Genomic DNA, 26443 nt, shown 5'->3' on the forward strand with positions numbered 1-26443 from the left:
TATGCAGTGATAAATCATATTTCCTTAGAATTTTGGATTACGGTATTCAAGAACAATTGTAACATTAGGATATTACTCAGGACATCCATTTGTCTGAAATAGTACTACAGGCTCTCTTGCTTGAGCAGGGGGTTGGATTAGAAGACCTCCAAGGTCCCTCCCAACTTTGTTATTCTGTTAATTTCTTTCATTTGGATCATCCTGCCAGCTGCAATGGCTAACCTGATGGCTTTGTCCACAGTTTATTGTTATATGTGAATCAAAAGCTACTTTATTCATCCGTTAACTCCTCAGAGTGAGAAGCTTTGGTTTATTCTTAAGAAGAGAGCCCATTGGGAGTTCTTGAGTTACATATGAGTTTTGTTGAGCTGCTCCTGCCAGAAGAATTCCCAACTAACTCAAGATTTGATTTACCCTGTATTCATAATGCATCGTTTTAAAAAACAATAAACCAAGACTCCAGCATGAAGTACAATGGGGAATTAGGCAGGGAAACACGGATTTCAAGGCAGGGGTGGGATTGAAAAATTTCAGCAACCAGTTTGCTGTCCGGTTGCTGGGTGGGTGTAGCCATGGGGGTGTGGCCTACTTGGCCTCCTCCATCATGGGGGGGGGACGTTTTCACCCTCCCCAAGCTCCAGAGGCTTTTCTGGAGCCTCCAGGAGGGTGAAAACTGCCTGCCCCAGACACCGGAGGCTCCCCGGAGGCTGGAAATGGGTCCATTTCTGGACTTCTGGTACTTCCAGTTTTTCACCCTCGCAGAGCCTCCCCATGTCTGGCATCCAAAACGGGCTGTGTGGAGACTCCTGGGAGGGGAGGGGCAGGATGGGCGGGGTCAGCCAGTCCTTGGACCAACCGGTTCGGCGAACCAGATTAAAATTAACAACTGTTTTGCCCGAACCGGTACAAACCAGCTGAATCCCACCCGTGTTTCAAGGCTACCTTTAGGTGTGGAAATTTAACTGGGTGACCTTAAACTAGTCACACTCTCAATTCAAACTAAATTATATACCATAAAGATGAACGAAAGAGGGATGAGGAAAAAAACATATGGAAGAAACTGCAGAGTTTCAGTCAACGAATGAAATTAGTTTAAAATATAGCTTCCTCACTTTTTTTTTTTAATCCACCCAGCATGAGTCAAAAACACGGACATTTCAAAGACATTACTACAAATACTCTTGTGTCCCAGGTTAGCAGCTTAGTTTTGAAATAAATATGCACTGACCATTGATCTTCCATAAAACATTTGGAATTCTGATCCTCTTTACCAAACCTCATTTGTAGCCTCATCTCAACTATTTTTAACCTATTACATACTCCTCTTGAAGATGTTTGGTCTAATTGTTAAGGCACCAGGCTAGAAACCAGGAGACCGTGAGTTCAAATCCTGCCTTAGCCATGAAAGCCAGCTGGGTAACCTTAACAGAATAACAGAATTAGAAGGGACCTTGGAGATCTTCTAGTCCAACCCCCTACTCAAGCAGGAAACCCAATACCATTTCAGACAAACCTTGGGCTAGTCACTTGTTCAACCCACCTCACAGGGTTGTTTGCCGGGGGGGGGGGAATCGGAGGAGGGAGGAGTATTAGGTAGTTTGCCACTTTGAGTTATTTGTAAAAAATAATAAAGGCAGGCTACAAGTACATACATAAAATGTTCATTTCTGTTTTGTCTGCCTGGCGTTCAGGGCATGGCTAACTGTTTGTAATTTTAACTCTTATTTCATCCCTTTTTTAGCTGGCATTAATACCCATGTTTTTCTTCCCTCAAAGAGCCGTATTTAGTTTTCATCTTGTCTTATGATCTGTTCCTGAAACCCAGCTATTTTACAGTCATGCTGCTGAAGTTTTGGCTTGTTTATTTGGAATGACTCAGTGGAAAACGAAGGCTGTTGTAGCTCAACCTCTCTTCATGCACTTGAGTTCATCTCCTTAACGTTTGCTTTTTCCAGCCGGCTACTCTGTGACCCAGTGAAGATGTTTGTCTGTCTTCTTTTGCCACTTCCTGGGATTTACAGAGATCCCTCAAGACCAGGCCTTGTCTGTGCCAACCATTGACCTTCCTCAGTCTAGACCCCACGGGGATAAAAGCAGCTTAAAATGAAGGCTAAACAAATGAGTCTTTCTTTCCAGGTAACTATCCATCATGGACGGTGTTGAAAACATTCCAAAGTCTTGTTTTCAAAGCTCTCCTGGCTGTTAAAAACATCTTTACATGCTTTTCTTCTCCATACTTGAAGACAAAATAGTTTAGGGAGATGAGATGTTGTCTAAGAAAGAACATAGAGGTCATATTGTCTTGGTCCAGCCCCATTATTTCTCTACTTCCTTAAGACAGAAAAAAATAGGAGGCTACATTTTTCTACAAATGAGGTAATTATTGTTAAATGGAGACCCTTTCATAATTATTACTAATTCATAATTTTTAGGAAGGACAAGGAGTAATGGATGGAATAGAATAGAATAGAATAGAATTCTTTATTGGCCAAGTGTGATTGGACACAAAAGAAATTTGTCTTTGGTGCATATGCTCTCAGTGTACATCAAAGATATATTTGTCAAGAATTGTAAGGTACAACACTTAATGATAGTCATAGGGTACAAATAAGCAATCAAATCATATTGGGAGCAGTCAATATAAATCATAAGGATACAAGCAACAAGGTTACAGTCATACAACCATAAATGGGAGGAGATGGGTGATAGGAACAATGAGAAGATTAATAGTAGTGCAGACTTAGTAAATAGTTTGACGGTGTTGAGGGAATTAGTTGTTTAGCAGAGTGATGGCGTTCGTGAAAAAACTCTCCTTGTGTCTAGTTGTTCTGGTGTGCAGTGCTCTACAGTGTCGTTTTGAGGGTAGGAATTGAAACAGTTTATGTCCAGGATGTGAGGGGTCTGTAAATATTTTCACAGCCCTCTTTTTGATTAGTGCAGTATACAGGTCCTCAATAGAAGGCAGGTTGGTAGCCATTGTTTTTCCTGCAGTTCTAATTATCCTTTGAAGTCTGTGTCTGTCTTGTTGGGTTGCAGAGCCAAACCAGAGGTGCAAATGACAGACTCAATAATTCCTCTGTAGAACTGGATCAGCAGCTCCTTGGGCAGTTTCTGAGTTGGCGCAGAAAGAACATTCTTTCTTGTGCTTTTTGATGACGTTTTTGATGTTAGGTGTCCATTTTAGGTCTTGAGATATGGTAGAACTAGAAATTTGAAGGACTCTACTGTTTATACTGTGTTGTCTAGTATTGTAAAAGGTGGTAGCATGGGAGGGTTTCTCCTAAAGTTTACCACCATTTCTACGGTTTTGAGTGTCTTCAGTTCCAGATTGTTCTGGTCGTACCACGAGGCTAGTCGTTCAACCTCCCATCTGTATGCGGATTCATCATTGTCTCGAATGAGACCGATCACTGTTGTGTCATCTATGAAATTCAGTAGTTTAACAGATGAGTAAAGATAATTAAAGAGAGGTCCAGCCTAGAACTAAGGAGAAATTTGCTGACAGAACAATTAATCAGTGGAACAGCTTACCTCCAAAAGTTGTTGGTCCTCCTATCACTGGAGGTTTTTAAGAAGAGATTGGACAGTCATTTGTCCTGAATAGTATAGGGTCTCCTACTTGAACAGGGGTTTTGATTAGAAAACCTCCAAGGTCCATTCCAACCTCATTATTCTGTATTCTATAACTATCCTGAACATGTACATATAATGATCCTGCAAGGCAGCATGGGAATATTCTCATTTTCAATATAGCCAGTATTACAAGTCCTTAAAAACAAGTAACTTGGCTAAACCCAGATGGTGAGTTTCTTGTTGTCTCAGCCTGGCATTTCTACATTAATCAGGCCATGCAATTCATATGTAACTGAGAGAGTATTTTTAAGATAAGTTTTAAGCAAATAAGTTTCCTTCTCTATCACTGTTACTTGTGTTTTGTGAATTTGTGGTTAAGAGCCCTGGTGGTTGGAAAGCAGTATTGCAGGCTAACTCTGCCCACAGAGGTTTGATCCTGACCGGCTCAAAGTTGACTCAGCCTTCCATCTTTCCAAAGTAGGTCAAATGAGGATCCAGATTGTTGGGGGAGCAATATGCTAATTCTGTAAACTGCTTAAAAAGGTCTGTAAAGCACTATGGACAGGGTTGAAATCCAGCAGGTTCTGACAGGTTTTGGAGAACCGGCAGCGGAAATTTTGAGTGGTTCAGAGAACCAGCAAATACCATCTCTGGCTGGCTCCAGAGCGGGGAGGGAATGGGGATTTCGCAGTATCCTTCCCCTGGAGTGGGATGGGAATGGAGATTTCGCAGTATCCTTCCCTGCCACGTCCACCAAGCCACGCCCACAGAACTGGTAGAAAAAAAAATTGGATTTCACCACTGGCTATGGAGCAGTAGATAAATCTAAGTGCTATTGCTATCTCTAGAAGAAAGTAAAGGCATGAAGTTGAACGTGGCAAGGGTGATCGACAGAGGAGACAAAGCATCTATTTGATTCCCATTTTCTTTTTGCTGTTTTTACAGTAAGCGTCTCCCCTCTGTTAAAAAAGAAATGCAGCAGCTGTTCCTTAAAAGAGGCTGCCTTTTGTATCTGTATGACTGGCTGCTCCTCAGTATTCCTTTACAGACCAGTTAATCATATAGAGCTGTAGGTGATTAACTCAAATTAGCTTGTTTAGTACAATAATAGGAAGTGAGTTTTTTCACATGTGAGTAAATTGCGTCTCCACTACAGTCTAGGTTTTAAAAGTATTCTTGCAACCAAAAGTTTGAACAACTATAATTGCTTAGAGGTAGCCAGGAAGCAAATTTTCTCCCTTCCACCCTTCCTAGCAGTTTTTATATTATTACAGTATATTTAGGCCATTTGACATATTTAACATTGATTCGCTGAGCAATTTTTGTTCTTGCTTTTCTAAAAAAAGAAGAAGAAAAACCATTTTCAAATATCCCTAAGTTCCTAGCTCAATCTTATATAATGGCAGAAACATCACGGGGCTGATATTTTCACGCTGCAGGAGAACATGCAGCAATTTTGAGTACATAAACGATTCTGTACATTATTTTTTTTAAAAAGGTTCAACCTATTGCAATTTTGGAAAAGTTGATTCTCCGAGCCTGGAGTTATTAAGAACATTGATTCATTGATTCAAAGAAAATGATGTGACATGAGTAATAACAGTATGACATTATAAGTGGAATGAAAAGTAAATTTACCAAAGGAGAAATTATAGGAGGGCATTGTTCAGACTGAGAGAATGGCGTTCCCAATGCAAAATTGTTAAAGATAACTGCATGCAGTATTGTCTTTGTGTAAATGATAACTCAGGTCCATAACTTTCTCAGAGTTCTGCTTTGGATCCCTGTTATCTGATATTTCTAACCAAATTTCTCTTACGATACAAGAATTAGAAACCTTCATTGATTTAGTGGCAGATGGGAACTTCTAAAGCATCAGTTAAGGTTGATTATGCCTAGATTCTAGTTGCTATGACATCCCACTCCTTGAACATACCCAAATAAGGTAAAAAGAGAGATCTCTTCTTTGCAGACCTTTAATTACATGTATGTACAATTAATGCCTTTGAAGAAAGGGGAAAAAGAGGTATCTTCATTCCATAGGTGACAGTATTTAAAAGAGCAGAGCTTTCTGAGTTAGGTAGTCCATAGATCAGGGGTGTCCAACCTTGGTAACTTGTGGACTTCAATTCCCAGAATTCCCTAGCCAGCATGGCTGGCAGGGGAATTCTGGGAGTTGAGGTTCCTAAATCTTAAGGTTGCTAAGATTAGACACCTGTTCATAGGTCCTTGTTAAAACCCTACAACCAGCACAAAATTATTTACCGTTTTAGAGCTTAACAAGGGTGGGTTGATGATGTCTTTAAGCGTGAAGAAACTCAATTTCTTGTACTGTCAGCTGTGCAAAGATCTAGAACAAGAAATCAACATTTTCACCAGCTTTTAGTTCTGCTTGGGAGCCATGGGAAAATGCTGAAGCTTTGATGGGGGAAGCAGCAGCCTAATCTATATTTGGAGAAATTGCAGTTCACTTAAGAGACAGCTTAGCAGTCATGTGCCAGCACAGGTCGTCTTCAACCTGTTACCACAACTGAGCCCAAAATTTCTGTTGCTAAGTGAGACGGGTGAGTTTTGCCCCATTTGCCGCAGTTACTGAAGTGAATCACTGCAATTGTTAAGTTAGTAAGATGGTTGTAAAAAGAATCTTGCTTTCCCATTGACTTGGCTTGTCAGAGGGTTGCAAAAGTAGATCACATAACCTGCAACCATCATAAATATGAGCTATCGGTAGTTCCAAGGGTCTGAATTTTGATCGCGCGACCGTGGGGATGCTGCAACGGTTGTAAGTGTGAAAAACAGTCATAAGTCACTTTTCTCCGTGCCGTTGTAACTTCGAACAGTCACTAAACGAATGGTTGTAAGTTGAGGACTGCCTGTATAAAAAGCACCATGGACCACTTTTCTCTACACATACTTAAGAATCAGTGGTGGGTTTCAAAATTTTTCAATACTGGTTCTGTGGGTGTGGCTTGATGGGCGTGGCATGGATTGGTGGGCATGGCACAGATTGGTGGGCGTGGTGTGGCTTGGTGGGTGTGGCGTAGCTTGGTGGGCATGGCAGGGGAAAGATACTGCAAAATCTCCATTCCATCTCCAATCCAGGGGAAAGTTACTGCAAAATCCCCATTTCCTCCCGATCAGCTGGGACTTGGGAGGCAGAGAATAGATGGGGGCAAGGCCAGTCAGAATTTTTACTATCGGTTCTCCGAACTACTCAAAATTTCCGCTACCTGTTCTCCAGAACTGGTCAGAACCTGCTGAACCCCACCTCTGTTAAGAATGCATATGCACCCTAAAAAATGAGTACCATAGAATGTAAGACTACTAGCCACCAATAAAATTATATCCTTTTAATTTAAGCAAGGCGTGTTTTGTGTTTTTAATCTATAACATCTGTTCAGTCATATGAAATATATAGCATTTTCTTGGAAATCCACATTTTTTTGGAAGGAGCAAGGGACAGTTTGTTCTGTGATTTGTCCTGGAAGGAGGCTCCGAGCAGAGGTCAGGCAAGCAAATGCCATCTAGCAATTGCTGAATGTTATAAACCCTTGGGACCCACTCTTTCTGTTTTGAAATTTGCATGTCTGTGTGCTGTTGCATCTCTTAGACCACTCTCCGCGATGTGATTTGCAAATAGGCTGCAACTCAAATTTTAGCTGATTCTTTTTTCTGAAGAAAATTGGCCTGGCAGAGAGAATCATCATCTTTCCAAAGCCTAGGAAAAGGAGAAATAAATGAAGTTCTGCAGAGTTCATCATTACTTCACAGTCTTGCTGGCATTCAGTTTCATTCTGACTTGGCCACACTGGGTCCCCTTTCATGGCCAGACGCTGAGTCATCCCAGAGGCTGCAAGACTTCAGTTCTACAGAAACTCAAGAGAAAAACGCTTTGTCATCGGGGCACTTAATTGGAGCTTATTTAAACATCTCCCGCAACTTTTCCTAAGAGCCTCAAATCCATGTTTTTCAAACTGGGGTGGGTAGCTGACCCCAAGAACAGGCCCCAACTACAGGTAGTCCTTGACTTATGACCACTATTAAGCTTAACATTTCTGTTGCTAAGTGAGACAGTTGCTAAGTGAGTTTTACCACCTGTCTTGCCAGAGTTGTTTAAGTGAATCACTGCAGTTGTTAAATTAGTAATATGGTTGTTAAGTGAATCTAGCTGCCCATTGACTTTGCTGATCAAAAGCTTGCAAAATATGACTACGGGACACTGCACCCGTCATAAATGTGAACCAGTGCCCAAGTACCTGAGTTGTGGTCACGTGACTATGGGGATGCTGCAACCGTCATAAGTGTGAAAACCAGTCATAAGTCACTTTTTTCAGGGCTGTTCTTTTGAACGGTCACTAAACGAATGTTTGTAAATCGAAGACTACTCTGTAGTCATTCTGGGACATCTTTCCTAACAAGAGGTTCTCATTTTAGGAGAGGTCAGCTCAGAGGTCAGGCCATATTTTCTGCATCCTATAAAAGGTTCCCCTCTCATATACATGCTAGTCGTTCCCGACTCTGCATCCTATAGTAAAGCTCAAACATGATGATTTCATGTAATGCTCTATCTCTGCATTAAATTCCTACTTGACTGGCACTCAGAGTATAATGGAAGGTCTGTGCACCACGTTTTTCCATAATCCATACTGTCCTTATAAGCAGGGACTTTCTGTGGCTAATTGGCTGAGCTGACATGGCTATGTGCATAGTCAGCTAGATATAAATATTTTAAATCGAAACATGCTCGGATGAAATGTTCAATTTCCTAAAGAAACACGCAATCCAGCTTTGACAAGTGAGGGAAACGGCCTTGCTTTGGCTCAGATGAAAGGCCTCAGTGGTTGGGGAATTCTGGGAGTTGAAGTTCACCCACCCTCAAGTCTCTGAGGTTGAGAAACACTGCAGAGGACTATAATGACTAAGAAGAGATCTTGGCAAACCGAGAGGCGAGGAAGTATATGAAATACATGTCATATTTTGAAGCGTCTGAAGGTTGAGGCGTCTGGAGGAAAAGAGAATGAGATTTGTAAGAAAAGGGGGTAGGAATGGGAACTTGTGATAAACTTATTTTAGTACTCTGCTTGGGAAGTGACTAAGGCATGAGTGACTGTGAGCCTCTCAATCCAAGGAATGGCCACAATTATGTGCAACAAGCTGTGTGAAGCATCTCCTGCTCACAACTGCTATCCATTTCTCAGACAGGAACTAGGACACCGAACACTATTTTTAACAGAATTACAGAGTTGGAAGAGACCTTGGAGGTCTTCTAGTCCAACCCCCTGCTCAGGCACTTATACCATTCCAGACAAATGGTTGTCCAATCTCTTCTTTAAAACCTCCACTGATGGAGCAGTACCCACAACTTCTGCAGGAAAGCCGTTCCCTTGATTGATTATTCTCACTGTCAGGAAATTTGTCCTTATTTCTAGATTGCTTCTCTCCTTGATGAGCTTCCATCCATTTCTTCTTGTCCTACTTTCAGCTGCTTTGGAGAATAGGTTGGTCCCCTCTTCTTTGTGGCAGCCCCTGAGATATTGGAACACTGCTATCATGTAATGTCTTGTAAATGTTGTACCTTGATGAACGTATCTTTTCTTTTATGTACACTGAGAGCGTATGCACCAAGACAAATTCCTTGTGTGTCCAATCACACTTGGCCAATAAAAAAAAAAGTCTATTCTATTCTATTCTATTCTATGTTACCCCTAGTCCTTCTTTTCATTAAACAAGACATATGTTTTAATCTCCAGTCCCCTAATCGGTTTTTTTGCTCTTCACTGCACTCTTTCTAGAATCTCCACGTCTTTTTTATATCGTGATTTCCTTTGAGCAGGGCAGCCCCTTTCTGAACAAGAGATAGGAAAAATCCAGAGCTCCACTCAACGTTGCTAGAGTTGAATTAGATCCCCAAAGCATCCAGACACACCCAACTTTTAATAGCATCGCTTTGGGGTAGAGATAAAAGGTGGACATTATCTGACGTGATGATACCTCATCCTATTCATTGGATGCTCTTACCCAGCAGCTTCCTGTACATATTAAACAGGAATGGAGAGAGTTCAAAACCCTGCAGGATCCTGGGTTTGTTCTCACTCCACCTCCCATTAAGACTAGCTGGAACCAGCCCTCAAATTTGCTAACTGGGGAGTTTGAACCTTGGCAGCCAAAATTCTGTGGATTGCAACTTCTGCTCCCACCACAACCCTGTGACTTACTAAGGACCCCAAGAGCAGTTTTATGGGTGCTGAATTTCACACCTTCACGTCTGCCTTCTAACCATTCTTGACTTGCAAGTTGTAGTCGAAAGAAGTGATGAGCAGCACTTGAGCTATTTCCTCCATTCTGCTCAGGTTACTCAGTTGTCCTCCTAAGGTCTCAAGGTCCCCAATCACAGAATATAAAATTGGGATGGATGAAGGCAGTTTTTCTGATCTCGTAGATCAGGGGTCTCCAACCTTGGCAAACTCTTAAGACTTGTGGATTTCAAATCCCAGAGTTCCCAGAATTCTGGGAGTTGGAAGTCCACAAGTCTTAAAGTTGCCAAGGTTGGAGACCCCAGTCGTAGGTCATTGTGGGGGCTCCACATTGAGACTTGTTACCACATTGAGACTCTGCACTAGAGATACTGGAGAGACGCAGTCATGGCAAACTAACAAAACACACCAGCCCTGGCTTGAAGGCATCTTCTTCTTCCATCGCTATCAGGTTTTTTGGGGTTTTTTTGTGTGTGTGTGTGTTTTTTTTGCTTTGCTTGTTGTCTCTCTCAGAAAAATGAACTCTCAAAGACTTTGCTCTTGTCTCCTTTCTCTAAACAGAAATAATCACATTTGATTTTTCTCCAATTTTGACGTCTGCCCTTCTGAACCCAGGCAGCAACCCAGTCCCTATTTGCTTCTGGGTCCTTCGGTTAACTTAGAAGTGAACCGGGTCAGCCAGCCGCGTATATTTTCCAATACACAAAGATTATGGAGCCAAAGGTCTGTTGCCTCCGTCGGGGCGTTAGTCAGCATGTCCTGAACTAAGACAGATAAGGGCCCACTTCCTTAAACTGGCCTGATCAGAAAGTTAACAACTGGTGACACCAAGTCTGTCTCTAGTTTCTTAAGTAATTGTTATCATTCTGTAATATTTACAGGTCTGGCTTGCTCAGATTAAAAACGTCCAAAATCGAGAATGTCTTCCTTTGCAAAAGTTTTGCAATGGCTTGCCCCAGAACGTTTCGCTTTGGGGGAGGTCGCTGCTGGAAGTAAAATGGGGCAGAGCTTGGCACAGCCTTCAAGGGACTTGGACAAGGAAAGGGAAGGGTCCATTTTGGACCCTCTGCAGCTCTTCCTGCAGCCAAAATGGAGTCCTGAGGCTGAGAGACTTTTCTTCTGCTGAGCAGGGCAGGAGTTTTCTTGATTTGGCCGATCGAGGCAGAGGGGGCTCCCTTGTTTCTCCCCCTCCAGGGTTGAAACAGGCAGCAGGGGGGGGTCTTTATGGATGCTGGGGTGGGTGCCAGCCGTCACCTTTCACCCAGCGGGCAGTGGCTCGCTGGTCTCTTTGCCGTGAATGCTCCCCTGGAGAATGGTGTCTGTAGATTCTCGGTCAGAAAAATCTTGCCCGCTGACTCACCGGCCGCTCCTTCAGCTCCTCTCCCACATGAAAAGGGCTTTTTAACGCAACCCCAAAACAGAAGCTATTTTTAAAATGAGAAAAGATCCTTTCAGCTTGCTGAAGAGATGTTTACTTAATCTCTGAAGCGTAAATGTGGCAGAACAGTCCCTGGCACGCTCAACCCCCAGATTAGTTTATCATCCCATCATCCACAGCTCTCCTGTGTAGCCGGGTTCCATCCATCCTTCGGTCTTGACGTGGGAATTGGAGGTTCATGTGTTGCAGTGGTGGGTTCGAACCGGTTTTACCACCGGTTCGCATCACGCACACGCTTTGTGCGCAATCATCACACGCATGCTTGCTTCCCTCGCACGCGTGCCAAACTTGCATTTCGCGCAAGCGCATTGAGTAAAAAAACAGCTGAGGCATGGCAAACAACTCTGCCGCGCCTTACAGCTGAGCTAAAAACAAAGGAATAAAGGTAGGTATAGCGTAGGGGCAGGCGGGAGGGCCCAGCTGACGTTAGGAGTTTTGGTGGTTCGCGCTCATATCAAGATTTCTGCTACCGGCTCTCCTGAACCGGTGAGAACCGGTAGCAACCCACCACTAATGTGGTGGCATTAAAGGAGAGGATGATGGAGGTTGGAAATGAGGCAGGAGTGAAATGTAAAATTTGTTACTACCAGTTCTGTGGGCGTGGCTTGGTGGTGGTAGGGATAATGTGACAGGGTGGGCGTGGCCAATTTTCTTTCTTTCTTTCTTTTTTCACTTTTAAAAGCATTTTTTCTACAACCTCTTCAGCCGAAGAGGTTGTAAAAAAATGCTTTTAAAAGCCTGTGATGATCAGGCAATTTAGCTGGGATCGCCAGAGGGAAAAAATGCTTTAAAAAGGCTCTGATGATCCCAGCTGAGCCGCGTGATCATTAAAGGCTTTTTTTTTTACTTTTAAAAGCATTTTTTCGGCAGAAGAAAAAATACTTTTAGAAGTAAAAAAAAGAAAATCTCTGATGATCGTACAGCTCAGCTGGAGTGGGGGCAGGGATTTTTGCTACCAGTTCTCCGAACCACCCGCCACCATCATTACCGGATCAGATGATCTGGTCCGAACCAGGAGCATTTCACCCCTGAAATGAGGGCGAGAGAGGAGGGGATTTGGGCAATCTCAGTTCTCTCCTGAAGCCGTGATTCAAAAGTAACTTGCGTTGCACCATTCTAGGCCTCGGACAGCGTCCCTGCAGGGCCTGGGTACATCAAAGTCCCAGAAGGTGCGTTCTTGATTTGTCCCACCAAAAATTGATCCGTGCTTAGAGGGCAGGGAAGCTTTTTCACAGACTCTGTAACTCAGCATTGCGGTAAGGTTTCAGCTACGCTTCATTTCGTGCCTTTTTTTTTTTAACTGAACGTTGGGGTAAGTCCCCACATTGGGGTAAGTTACAGAGCAGTCTTAATTTCATTGTGCTCCCCGCAAAAGCCTCTTTCCAAACCCCATTCAGGCTTCTGACAAGAACAGCCTGTCTTTTCAAGCTGTTCTCCTTATTCTTTCTAACCCAACAGGAAGTTGGGCAGAAATAATGCAGGGCGGCCTGGGAACCGTGCAAACACTCAAACAAGTAAGCAAACCTCTCTTCACCTTCATCTTCATCCTCATCCCAGAAGGGAATAACAGAGTTGGAAGGGATCTTGGAGGTTTTCTAGCCCAACCCCCTCCTCGAGCAGGAGATCCTATATCCGTGATGGCAAACCTATGGTACACATGTCACAGGTGGCATGCAGAGCCCTCTCTGCGGGCACGTCAGCCGTCACCCCAGCCCAGCTCTACCGCGCATGCATGCGCGACTCCACTGGCCAGCTGGACTCTGCCACGCATGCGCAGGGAACAGGGCACATACACGGATGCGTGCATGCATGTGGGGGCGGAGGGCGCATGCGTGCAAGGTGCTCACATTGCATTTGGGGGTTCTTGTGTGTGCGCTCCCCTGTGCCCTGTTTTGGGCCTCCTCCACCAACATGGCAGCCAAAACAGGGCGCAGGGCAAGGCCTCCCCATGCCCCGTTTCAGGCCTGGAAAGCCTCCTGCACCAGCCTGGAAGCTAAAATGAGGCATGAGGGGGCGGGGTTCATGTACGGGGAGGGCTGGGGCGCATGCACGGGGGACGCGTGTGCATGCATGGGGGTCATGCTCACATTGCATTTTGGGGGTTCGGCACACACACATGCATTTGTGCGCGCTTTGGGCACTCGGCACCAAAAAGGTTAACCACCACTGTCCTATATGATTCCAGACAAGTGGCTGTCCAGTCTCTTCTTAAAAGCCCTGGTTTTATGGAAAAAAGCAAATGAGGAAAAAAAAGCTCTTATTTTCACAGTTTTTAAGAAGGGGTTACAGTGAAGTTTGTAGTAGGGCAATTTAGAGGGCGATCAAAGGAGAAATACATTTGAGTGAGAGAAGGTTATTGTGGAGCAATAGGTTAGATAAATCTCTCATATCAGAAGAGGAAGAGAGCGGGGGCGCCTGCACAGATAAAATTATTATCCGTCAGGCAAGCAAAAACTAATTACGCAGTGAAGCATTCTTAAATTCATACCCTGCACTGGAAGGAGCTTTTCTTTCATTATATTGCCGACTTTCCCAATAATTCTGTCTCACTTTGTTTATTAGTCTTTTCTGTTCCTTATCCGTAAAATCATAACCTTACAAAGAAACATTGTCAGCGGAATCAAAGCATAGAGCAGGGCTTTCCAACCTTGGCAACTTTAAGATCTGTGGACTTCAATTCCCAGAATTCCCCAGGCAGCCATTCTGGGAGTTGAAGTTCACAAGACTTAAAGTTGCCAAGGTTGGGACACCCCTGGCATAGAGCAATGGCCCCCAACTTTTCCAGCTTTGCAGATGGGCAGGGGGAGAGAAGAAATGGTTCCTTGTGCGGGGCAGGCACACTTACCCACTGCTTGCATGGGCCGGTTCCAAATGGGTTGTGGCCCAGTACTAGGCCACGGCCCAGAGGTTGGGGACCCCTGACATAGAGTATCCCCCATATTTTCAAGCGGTGCTTTCCGCTAAGAAGCTGTGGAAAGTAAGACATCTTGCTTGAATGTCAAAACTTTCATGTGAACTTCTTAAGGTAAAGCCTGGGATTTTTATTGTTGTTAGTTGCGAAGTCATGTCCGACCCATTGTGACCCCATAGACAACATTCCTCCAGGCCTTCCTGTCCTCTTCCATCCTCTGGAGTCCATTTAAGCTCATGCCAACTGCTTCAGTGACTCCATCCAGCCACCTCGTTCTCTGTCGTCCCGTTCTTCTTTTGCCCTCAATCTTTCCCAGCATTAGGCTCTTCTCCAGTGAGTCCTTCCTTCTCATTAGGTGGCCAAAGTATTTGAGTTTCATCTTCAGGATCTGGCCTTCTAAAGAGCAGTCAGGGTTGATCTCCTCTAGGACTGACCGGTTTGATTGCCTTGAAGTCCAAGGGACACACAGGAGTCTTCTCCAGCACCATAGTTCAAAGGCCTCAACTCTTTGGCGCTCAGCCTTCCTTATGATCCAACTTCCTTATGATCCAACTTTCACAGCCATACATTGCAACTGGGAAAACGATAGCCTTGACCACACGCACTTTTGTTGGCAGGGTGATGTCTCTGCTTTTTAGTATGTAAAAAAAAAAAAGCCTGGCATTTGGGGGGGCCCCAAATTAGGATTACCCTAAAATAATTGTATTAATAATGTTTTCATTAATATCTGTATCACTCCTGAAGTGCAAAAATCCTTGTAGGTGGGTCTGTTCAATTTTAGCCAGCATATCATATAGAAATACAAAAAATAGATTATCACTGTTGGGCTTCATCTGTGCACCTAAAGATCGATGCATCCCATACATTTTCCAATAAAGTAAGCATTGTTTATTTGCAGAGTTATGACGTAGACTCCTGCAGCGGCCCAAAAGCCATTGGATTCTGTTGATAAATCCCAGTCTTGCAAAAGAATTTTGAATTGGAAAGTGCCCAGGTTTTGCTTTCAAGCACTTGATGGTGGATTGATGGTCGTAGTGTTGGAGAACACTCTTGAGGGTCTCTTGGACTGCAAGGAGGTCAAATTGGCCAATCCTAAAAGAAGTCAATCTTGGCTGTTCTTTGGAAGGACGGATGCTGATGCTGAAGCTCAGATACTTTGGCCACCTAATGAGAAGAGACGATTCCTTGGAAAAGACCCTGATGTTGGGAAAGGTGGAAGCTTAGTTTAGTTTATTGTCATTGCACCTCGTACAATGAAATTAAATGTCATCTTTAGTGTACATTATAATTATAAAAATAAAACACGAACGCACATCCTTCACATTCTATACAATTGAACTGAAAACCCCTGATATTGCATTAATATTGCACTATACAGTAGAATTCAATATAATTACTGCCCTTTGATATAAGCTTTTTTTCAACCTATTTGTCCTTGGTTTTATTATCCTGTACCGTCTGCCAGATGGTAATAGTTCAAAAAAAAAAAAGGGTGCCCAGGATGAGATGGATTTTTAAGAATGTTTTGAACTTCCTTAAGGCAGTGTGAGCTATAAAGCTTTTCCAAAGAGGGGAGAGGGCAACCAATGATCCTCTGGGCAATGATGTTGACCCTCTGGAGCGCTGTCCTATCTGCCATTGTGCAATTGGCAAACCATACACAGGTGCAGTAAGTTAAGATACTCTCTGTGATACAGCGGTAGAAGGTCACCAGCAGTTTTTCATCAGTTTTGATTCCTGAGAAGTCTCAGGTAGTATAATCTCTGCTGGGCCCTTTTGACCAGTGCTGCAATATGAGTGCCCCAGGTCAGGTCCTCTTTTTATGATAACACCCAGAAACTTAAAACTGGCCACTTGCTCCACTCGGTCTCCATTGATAAGCAAGAGCTGGATGTCTGATCTATTCCTTCTATAGTCCACTATAAGCTCCTTGGTCTTATTGGTGTTAAGGACCAAGTTACTGTCTCCATACCATGAAAGCAACCAGTCCACCTCATCTCGATAGGCAGACTCATCCCCCCACACCCCCCCAGAGATGAGTCCCACCACTGTAGTATCATCTGCAAATTTAATAATAGTATTACTAGCATGAGTGGGAATGCAGTCATGCACATAAAATAGTATATAGGTCATCTAGTCCAATCCCCCGCTCAAGCAGGAGCCACTACACCATTTCTGACAAATGGCAGTCCAATCTTTTCTTGAAAGTCTCAAGTGATGAAGCTCCCACAGCTTCTGAAGGCAACTTCTGTTCCACTGGTTGATTGTTCTCACTGTCAGAAAGTTCCTCCTCATTTCTAGATTGAATCTCTCCTTGGTCAGTTTCCATCCATTATTCCTTGTCTGGCCTTCAAGTGCTTTGGAAAACACCTTGAACCCATTCGTCTCTGCGGCAGCCCCTCAAATATTGGAACACTGCTATCATGTCCCCCCTGGTCCTTCTCTACAGTAGACTAGCCATGCCCAGTTCCTGTAACCGTTCTTCATATGTTTTAGCCTCCAGTCCCCTCATCATCCTGGTTGCTCTCCTCTGCACTTTTTCTAGAGTCTCAGCATCTTTTTTACAGTGTGGTGACCAAAACTGGTTGCCAAAGTTCAGAACACCATAGCACTAATTTCACCGTGCAGGAGTTTCCTAAGGATCCTTTATCTAAGTCCAGGCTCCTGATCTTCATTCACGGTGCAAAATATTTGCATTTCAGCGAGGAAACGGGGGAGTTTCAAAAGAGGATGTTTTTGCTTAAGCAGCTCTTCCACACAAATCCCTCACAAGGGAGAATTTCATTTCAGTTTCAGGTCAATAAAAGTTGTCTCCCGTAGTTCCCTAATATATTCCTCTTCCTTTCTGCAGTAGGATGAGGCGATCGGAGCAAGGGCTGTATTTTTCATAACGGGGGGGGGGGGGAATGCCGCTCTTCAGATGACGGGTTTTTTTTTCATTTTTAATTCCCCAAACTCAGAAACACCCGAAGAGGTTGTGTTTACCTTCCAGAAAAGTCAATCGCTTTGTGTGCTTAGTGGGGTCACAAATGTTTAAACAACGGTTGGGCACTAAAACCTACATTCATGCCTTTTTTTTGTCAGTAGTTTACAACATTTGTTTAATGGTATCTTCTCATTTTCGTCAACTGTTGCTCAATATATCTGTCTCGAGACAGAGTCCTCCTGAACGGGTTTTTTGTAAATATTTTTATTGTTTTATATCAGTGATTCCCAAACTGTGAGCCGCGGCTCCCCAGGGAGCCGCGCCACCGCCACAAGGGAGCCGCGAAGAAGCAGCGTCCGCTCCACACGCGGTGCCGCGAGATCCCAGACGCACAAAGCCAGACACGGCCGCAGCAACCGGGACTCGCACACCGCAACTCGGGACAACTCCAAAAGCCAAGGGACCCCCGCACAGCCGCACCCACACCCCCCGCGGGGCAGGCCACAGCAGGCAGGAAGACGGCAGACGCCGACGACGGACCAAAGGAGAAGCGCGAGCTCCGGCCCCGCCCGCCCGCCTGAACCACAGCGCCCGCCCAGACCCGCCGCCTGACGAAGCAACGGCGCACCTCCCCTCCAGTCTGCCCGCGACGCCACTGGCCTCCCAGACCACCCGACACGCTGCCCAACACGGCCGCGGCCACCACGCTCGACGGCATCGGGAAAGAGGGGCTGCGCAGAAAATAGCAAAACCACCTCGTTAGTTCCTCCCAGGTGAGCCAGGCTGGAGGCGAGAACAGCCACCTCCTCCACAAGGCGGAGACCCGAGGGAACAAGGGGATCGCGAGAGGCCAAACTCCGAGACCTAAGCAGGGACCCCCACGCCTGGGAAAGTTCCACAGAGGCCGCTCCCATCAAAGGAGACGGCGCGTCCATCAGCAAAACATGAGTATGCCAAACACTTTGTAGAAACAGACTTTTTGATTAAACTCACATACCTATGTGATATCTTTGAAAAGTTGAATGTGTTGAATCTCTCTTTACAAGGAGGCAATATGCACATTTTAAAGTTAACAGAAAAGATTTCAGCTTTCAGAAAAAAATTCAGAAAAAAAGACAAAAATTAAAAAAAAAATCGGATGTACCTATTAAGGGAGCCGCGGAAAAAATCCGAAGTGTTATGGGAGCCGCAAACCGAAAAAGATTGGGAACCTCTGTTTTATATGATACATTTCAGGGGTGAAATGCTCCTGGTTCGGACCGGATCGCTTGATCCAGTAGCAATGGCAGCAAGTGGTTCGGAGAACCGGTAGCAAAACTCCCCGGCCCCCCACCCCCCATGCCCAGTTGAGCTGCGCGATCATCAGAGGCTTTTTTTTACTTTTAAAAGCATTTTTTCTTCGGCTGAAAAAATGCTTTTAAAAGTTAAAAAAAAGCCTCTGATGATCGCGCAGCTCAGCTGGGATCGTGAGAGGCATTTAAAAGCATTTTTTCTACAACCTCTTCGGCCGAATCATCAGTCAGTCAGTCAGTCAGTCAGTCAATCAATCTTAATGCACTTGGATACTGACTGAATTGTGGATGTTGAAATTCCCATGGATATTTTAATTCTCTTGCAGGTTTTATTCTTTTTGGATATTTTAACTGAGTATTGTAGATTCGGCAATAAACTATGTTATAAATAAATAACGAAGAGCAGCCGCTGAAGAATGTGCAGGGGAAGGTTGGGGCCTTTTGTAAATTTCCAGATTGCCGGAAGGTCTTCGGAAAGTTCCTTCTCACAATGAGTTTTTACTGTCCATGGAGTCTTTTTCCTGGTTCTACATATCGAGAAGCAAAACCAGCAGCCCCCTTAAATGAGAAAACCCTGGAAATTGTTCCCAAAAGAAAACCGTGATTGGCTCCCATTGCTTCCCACAAACTTCAATCCCTGTTTCCTTCTGTCCTTAATCATAACGAGCTACTCACAACTCTTGAGTCTGGAGGTGAGGCAACAAAAAAGGAATAGATACACAAAGCCACGTTTAATGCCAGTACGTAGGACAAATCAGAATAACAGAGTCGGAAGGGGCTCTTTGGAGGTCTTCTAGTCCAACCCCCTGCCCTATACTATTTCAGACAAATGATTTTCCAGTCTCTTCTTGAAAACCTCCAGTGTTGGAGCTCCCACAACTTCCGAAGGCAAGCCATTCCACCAAATCATTGTTTTCACTGTCAGGAAATTTCTCCTTAGTATCCAGGTTGCTTCTCTCCTTGATTAGTTTCCACCCATTGCTTCTTGTCCTGCCTTCAGGTGCTTTGGAGGATAGCTTGACTCCCTCTTCTTTGTGGCAGCCCCTCAGGTATTGGAACACTGCTATCATATTAGAATAGAATAGAATAGAATAGAAGAGAAGAGAAGAGAAGAGAAGAGAAGAGAAGAGAAGAGAAGAGAAGAGAAGAGAAGAGAATTTTTTATTGGCCAAGTGTGATTGGGCACACAAGGAATTTTTCTTGGTGCATATGCTCTCAGTGTACATAAAAGAAAAGATACCTTCATCAAGAATCATAAGGTACAACACTTAATGATAGTCATAGGGTACAAATAAGCAATCAGGAACCGATCAATATCAATATAAATCGTAAGGATACAAGCAACAAAGTTACAGTCATACAGTCATAAGTGGAAGAGATGGGTGATGGGAACAATGAGAAGATTAATAGTAGTGCAGATTTATCAATCAATCTATCAATCGTAGAGGTAAGTGGACAAGAATGGGGTTCATTTGGTTTTTTTTTTTGTTTTTCTGGTCCTCTGCTTTACCATTTAGCTGGAGCTTGGATGGTTCTTTTCATATCGGAAGCTTTTAGTTTTTATTTTTTTATTTTTTTATTTATTTTTATTTGCATTTATATCCCACCCTTCTCCGAAGACTCAGGGCGGCTTACACTATGTCAAGCAATAGTCTTCATCCATTTGTATATTATATACAAAGTCAACTTTATTGCCCCCAACAATCTGGGTCCTCATTTTACCTACCTTATAAAGGATGGAAGGCTGAGTCAACCTTGGGCCTGGTGGGACTTGAACCTACAGTAATTGCAAGCAGCTGCTGTTAATAACAGGCTGCATTAGTCTGTTGAGCCACCAGAGGCCCTTTATTTATTTGTTTGTTTGTTTGTTTGTTTGTTTAATTTATTTGCCACCTGTCTCACCCTAGGGCTACTCTGGACAGGTTTCAGCAATACAAAGGGGGTGGGGGGGGAATGAAACTTCTGCATAGAGCAGAAGTTAGATAATAGAACAATAAAATAAAATAAACAATGAAAAAGAACACAAGAAGAAATACAAAACAATTATCAAAAAAAGAAAGAAAGATGGGTGGATGGAGAGCAGAGAACTGGGAGGGGGAAGGGTTGTCATGCATTATTTGTGATGTGGAGGCTCTAACTCAGTGTTGGCGAATCTTTTCAGCAGCAACGGCCAAAGCGGGGTTCTTCATTTTCTGGTTTCTGGCATGAATGAGGGTGTGAAGACTAGCTGGCTGGTGCGCCTGCCGGAAACTGGAAGAGCAGCCGCCTGGTATGCATGCATGCGCCAGGAAGATGATCTTCCGGTTTCTGGCACGTGCACCGGCCACCTGGTCTTCCGGTTTTTGGCGCGCAGCTGGCCGGTGCGCATGCGTATGCTGGAAACCGGAAGATCATCTTTCCGATGTGTGTTGGGCGGCTGCTGTTCCAGTTTCCAGCGCTCCCACATGCTTGAAGACCAGCTGGCCGGCGCACCAGAACCCGGAAGAGTAGTGGGCAATGGCTCACGTGCCTGGAGAGATGGCTCTGTGTGCTGTTGTGCTTGTGACCCAGGCCCAAGTAGGTAGTAGTAGACGCAAACAGTTCAAAAACAAACAGACTTCATTAGAACAGCTGAGAATTAAACTCATTCTCAGCGTCGTCCAAACTAAAACAAAACAAATTCTTCATAACACAATTCCTCAGTCCTATCACCAACCTTGGTCCAATTAGGCAAACTGTCAAAGGCCTTTCTTGGCAAATATTCAGTAAACACTGATACAAAAATAAATGCAAGAAGACGAAGCTACCAACATTGTTTTTCAGCAAAGCCCAAACGCTGTTGCTGGTCTGTTTTAAGCCTTATGGGAGAGGCCAATAATTTCTTGGCCCTCCTCCCGAGTTGTCCTCTTTGCTTGAGCTGCTCTTGCCTTCCGGCAGCTCTTCTCATGTGTGCATTAAGAACAGGCTCCTCCTGTTCCTCTGCCTCACTACTGTCAGTCTCTGGAGGCTCTGGAGTCTGCACCTCACTCCCCGATGGCCCTGGCCCCATCTTTGCCTCCAATGCAAAGCCCTCATCCGGGCCTTCCCCAGCCTCCAGGACTGGCCCAAGTTCTTCCTCAGCCTCATAGCTGTCCAACTCCATTGCCAGCTCCGCAGGCTGCTGGAGGACCACAACATGTGCCACACGTGTGCCATAGGTTCGCCATCATGGCTCTTAACTGGATGAAATAAGCCAAGAGACACGAAAAGAACTCTGGTGCCAAAAAAAATAAATAAAATTAAATAAAAATATTTGAGTCCCACAAAGCTCTTCTACTCACATCCTGGAGGAGAGAGAAGGGAGAGTAGTTAGGCTTAGGAAACCGATAGCATCTTGACAAACAGGAAGAGGAGAAGATGAAAAGAAACGAACAAATATTTCTTCAGAGAAATATGCCAGTCATGATTTTCCTTAACGGTCGGAATAACTTATACAGTTCACAGCAAAAGTCTGCCAACAGCCCAAGCACCGCGGGTCCTTCACTGATGAGAACACGGTCTGCTCTTAAAGCAAAGGAGCATTTTTATGGGAAGCTGTGCTTCCCAGTACGGATGCCCTAAGGATGACCTGGGAGCATTTTATTTATTTATTTATTTGAATTTATATCCCGCCCTTCTCCGAAGACTCAGGGCGGCTTACATTGTGTTAAGCAATAGTCTCATCCATTTGTATATTATATACAAAGTCAACTTTTTATTGCCCCCAACAATCTGAGTCCTCATTTTACCTACCTTATAAAGGATGGAAGGCTGAGTCAACCTTGGGCCTGGTGGGACTTGAACCTGCAGTAATTGCAAGCAGCTGTGTTAATAACAGACTGCACTATTTATTTTATTTATTTATTTAATTAAACTTTTATACCGCCCTTCTCCCGAAGGACTCAGGGCGGTGTACAGCCTACATTAAAACAATTAATATACACACTAAAATAACAATTAAAAAACTTATTCAATAAAGGCCGAAATTAAAACCGTCCAATTGACCCTATAAAATACCCAATAAAATTTTAAAATTTTAAATTTTAAATTTTAAAAAATCAGGCCAGTCCCGCTTGGATAAATAAATAAGTTTTCAGTTCCCGGCGAAAGGTCCGAAGGTCGGGCAATTGGCATAAACCGGGGGGAAGTTTGTTCCAGAGAGTAGGTGCTCCCACAGAGAAGGCCCTTCCCCTGGGGGCCGCCAGCCGACACTGCTTGGCAGACGGCACCCTGAGAAGACCCTCTCTGTGAGAGCGCACGGGTCGGTGGGAGGCATGTGGTAACAGCAGGCGGTCCCGTAAGTCTGTAGAGCCACCAGAGCCATTAATTATAAGCAGGAGTGGGCTTCAAAAATTTTAGCTACGGGTTCTCTGCCCGGTTGTTGGGTGGGCGTGGCCATTGTGGGCGTGGCCTAGTCAGCCTCCTGTACCATGGTGGGGGGGCCTTTTTGCCCCCCCGGGCTCCGGCGGCTTTCCTCCTGTTTCCGGCCTCCAGAACTCCCCCCTCCAAGCCTCCATATGCGCCCTGCACTTACTTGCATCCAAAATGGGCCACGTGGGGACTGGGGGGGCAGGGCCAGCCAGGAGTGGGATTTGGGGGTTCTCCGAACTGCACAGAATCTAAGCTAGAGGTTCTTTCGAATCCCCAGCAGCCCACCCCTGATTGTAAGCTACTTAAAGGAAGATCGGGGGGGGGGAGTTGAATATGTCTGTATGAGAGAGGGAGAACCACGCGGCTGGTCCTTTAAATTCATTTAGCATTCAGATTATAATGAGTCGCCTAGCATGTCTGCAGATGAAAGCAGGTGGGTGCTACTTTGCCTTGTAAATTTCCACTGCTCTGCTTCATTTCTCTTAACTATGAGTTTTTCCATGGCTGGATGTCTCGTCTTTTAAGTCCAAAAAAAGGCATAAAGATATTATCAGGCAGGCATGGCTGCATACCATGTAGACACTTCAACCGAAACATCTCCCTGTGTTTGTGGAGGCGACTCTCTGTCGAAGGCGGCGGTGGGGGGGGGCGGAGGGAGAGAGAGGAAAGTGATGCAGATGCTGTTTGTCGATACTGTAATGGGGGAGGACAGTACTTAAAAGTGCAGTGGACATCCAGTGTCCACTAATACACTGGATATACACTGGATAATACATCAATAGTTCATATCATCACAGGCTTGGAGGTCTTGTAGTCCCAACATCCTGCCCAAGGCAGGAATCCTTATACCATATCTCGGACAAATGGTTGTCCAATCTTTTCTTGAAATCCTCCAGTGTTGGAGCATTCACGACTTCTGGAGGCAAGTCATTCCACAGATTAATTGTTCTGTCAGGAAATTTCTCCTTAGTTCCGGGTTGCTTCTCTCCTTGATTAGTTTCCATCCATTGCTTCTTGTCCTGCCTTCAGGTGCTTTGGAGAATAGGTTGGTCCCCTCTTCTTTGTGGCAGCCCCTGAGATATTGGAAGACTGCTATCATGTCTCCCCTAGTCCTTCTTTTCATTAAACTAGACATACCCAGTTCCTGCAAAAGGTTTTAGCCTCAAGTCCGCTAATCATCGTTGTTGCTCTTCTCCGCACTCTTTCTAATGTGTTCAGAAATCCAAGTTTATGACTATTGAATGATTTGGCCCAAATTACTCAAAATAAATAAAATTTACAGCTTTTTCCACCATATATAAATTTTCCCTTTCTGTACCTTATTTCTTTCTGAATATCTTAAGAAATAACCCTTGCAGACTAACCCTTGGTGGGACAGGCATGAGGATCTTGGAAACAATATTAAGATGACCAGATGTTCTATACCTGCAAAGACCAGAACTGTGCAAGCCATGATCGTATTCCCTGTGTGAAAGTTTGGACTTTGAAAGAGCAAGATAGCAAGAGTGTTGATGCTTTTGAACTCTGGCGTTGAAGAAGACTCGTGAGAAAACTCTATCCAGTCAAGAAAACAAAGAAATGGATCGTTGAACAAGCCGATCCAGAGTTCTCAATCGAGGCACAAACGCTCAGGCTCAAATTATCCTACGTTGGACACATTACACAAAGATCTCTCTTGGGAAAAGGCTGTAATGCTAGGGAAATTGGAAGGAAAGAGGAAAGAGATGACTAGCAGCAAGATAGATGCAATGGTGGGCTTCTGCCGGTTCGGACCGGTTCAGGAGAACCGGTAGTTCCCGTGAGCAGTTGGCCCCTCCCACCCGCCCCTGCCCTATCCTCTCCTATATTTATCTGTGTTTTCAGCTAAGCTGATTCGCGCAGCACAGCGGATTACCGCGCCTCAGCTGTTTTGCTCATCAGCACTGCAGTAGAAGTTAAGTTTTGGAGCTTAAAATGGGCAGGCTTTGAATGGTGTGCGCACACACAAAGTGAGCGTTAAGCGCGCATGCACTCACTGAACCGGTTGTTAAACCAGTTGCAGCCCACCACTAGATGGAGTCAGTTACAGTAGTGCACTTTGGAAGACCCCAAAGACTCCAAAGAGGGGGCATCCCTTTGAGAGCAGCATGCAATGGAATTTCATTTTAATGTATGCCAATTAGTGTATATTCAAAGTGACAAGAATAGAATAGAATTTTATTGGCCAAGTGTGATTAGACACACAAGGAATTTGTCTTGGTGCATATGCTCTCAGTGTACATAAAAGAAAAGATACCTTCATCAAGGTACGACATTTACAACACAATTGATGGTCAATATATCAATATAAATCATAAGGATTGCCAGCAACAAGTTATAGTCATACAGTCATAAGTGGAAAGAGATTGGTGATGGGAACTATGAAACGATTAACAGTAGTGCAGATTCAGTAAATAGTCTGACAGTGTTGACTTCTAAGTTTAAAAAAAAGACCAGATTAGGGTCAATCATCATTAAGAAAACCAAGTTGTTAAGAGTTGACAATGACATGTAGATGTAATGGCATGTAAGCAGTTTTTTAGAAATCCTTATGCCAATGAACCAGGCCAATAGGTTGCCTTGGAATTAACTGCATAAAGGGATGAAGATTTCACAATGGCTGAAAAAGACTTTATAAGTGTTTGGTGTAAATGGGACTTTCATAATGGGGCAGTTTGAAATTCAGGATTACCTGAATTGTCGATTTTGTCGACCACAGAACAGTGGCTCATGACAAAGCTTCTCCATAGGTCAAGAAGAACAAATGGGTTTGCTACAGGGCCTTTGTCATGTTCCCCTGGGAATGTTTGTCATGATGATATAAGTCGTTATTTCACATGTTATATTATTTATATGTGTTATTTATATACATTATACAACTGAATATTTCCACAAGGTTAGTAATAAAACAGCCCACTACAGGTAGTCCTCAACTTACGACCACGATTGAGCCCAAAATTTACATTGCTAAGTGAGAAATTCGTTGTGAGCTTTGCCCCATTTTACGACTTTTTCTTGCCACCTTTGTTGAGTGAATCACTGCCGTTGTTAAATTAATAATACGGTTGTTAAGTGGATCTGGTTCCCCTCCCCACCCCCGACTTTTCTGGTCAGAATGTCTCAAAAGGGAATCGCGTGAGCTCGGGACACTGCAACCACCAGAAATGTGAGTCAGTTGTTAAGCATCCAAATGTAACCTATCCAGGGTCATTTTTACTCTCAGCCGCATCAAATCAGGCTTCTCCAACCCAGGACCCCTGCAAAACGTGGGTGGGACAGCAGCTCCCAGGTTACTCAAGGACTGAAGCCATTTCCAACGTATCTGGAAATTGCCAGGTTACAGGAGTCCGTATTAAAACCTTTGTGAGCAAAGCCGTATTTGATTATTATTTTTTTCTTACTAATTTTGAGATTTCTATCTTTTGTTTTCATACTTTTTTCGATGCACTAAAAGCAGGAAAGCAACGTCTGTCTCTCGGTTTTGCATCTCTTTGCTAGAACTTCCTGTGGTTGTGCATCCGATCACAATCTCGGTGGCTCAGACAGTCTGGTAAACTTTGGACCTGTCTGGCTACACGTTCCTGTCCCAACCACCAAGTCAGACATCTGAGACAGGGGAAATCTCTGTGGTTGATTAAAGAAGTAATAACATCACAAAGGTCT

General features: G+C 44.1%; 1 protein-coding gene across 4 annotated transcripts in view; it reads left to right on the top strand.

Annotated features, from left to right (window-relative positions):
• The window catches only part of DYM (dymeclin), a 291188-nt gene that overhangs the window by 257939 nt on the left and 6806 nt on the right, over positions 1–26443 (top strand). The window contains exon 18 of one of the 4 annotated variants that reach the window (XM_058170967.1): positions 5072–5140. The exons of the other annotated variants lie outside the window; for them this stretch is intronic. Coding sequence (XP_058026950.1) covers positions 5072–5125 — 54 coding nt within the window. The 3' untranslated portion in view covers positions 5126–5140. Of the gene's footprint in view, positions 1–5071; positions 5141–26443 lie in introns of those variants that run through there. 4 annotated transcript variants of the gene reach the window in all.

The sequence above is a fragment of the Ahaetulla prasina genome, chromosome 2, assembly GCF_028640845.1.
Source record: "Ahaetulla prasina isolate Xishuangbanna chromosome 2, ASM2864084v1, whole genome shotgun sequence".
Lineage (NCBI taxonomy): Eukaryota > Metazoa > Chordata > Lepidosauria > Squamata > Colubridae > Ahaetulla > Ahaetulla prasina.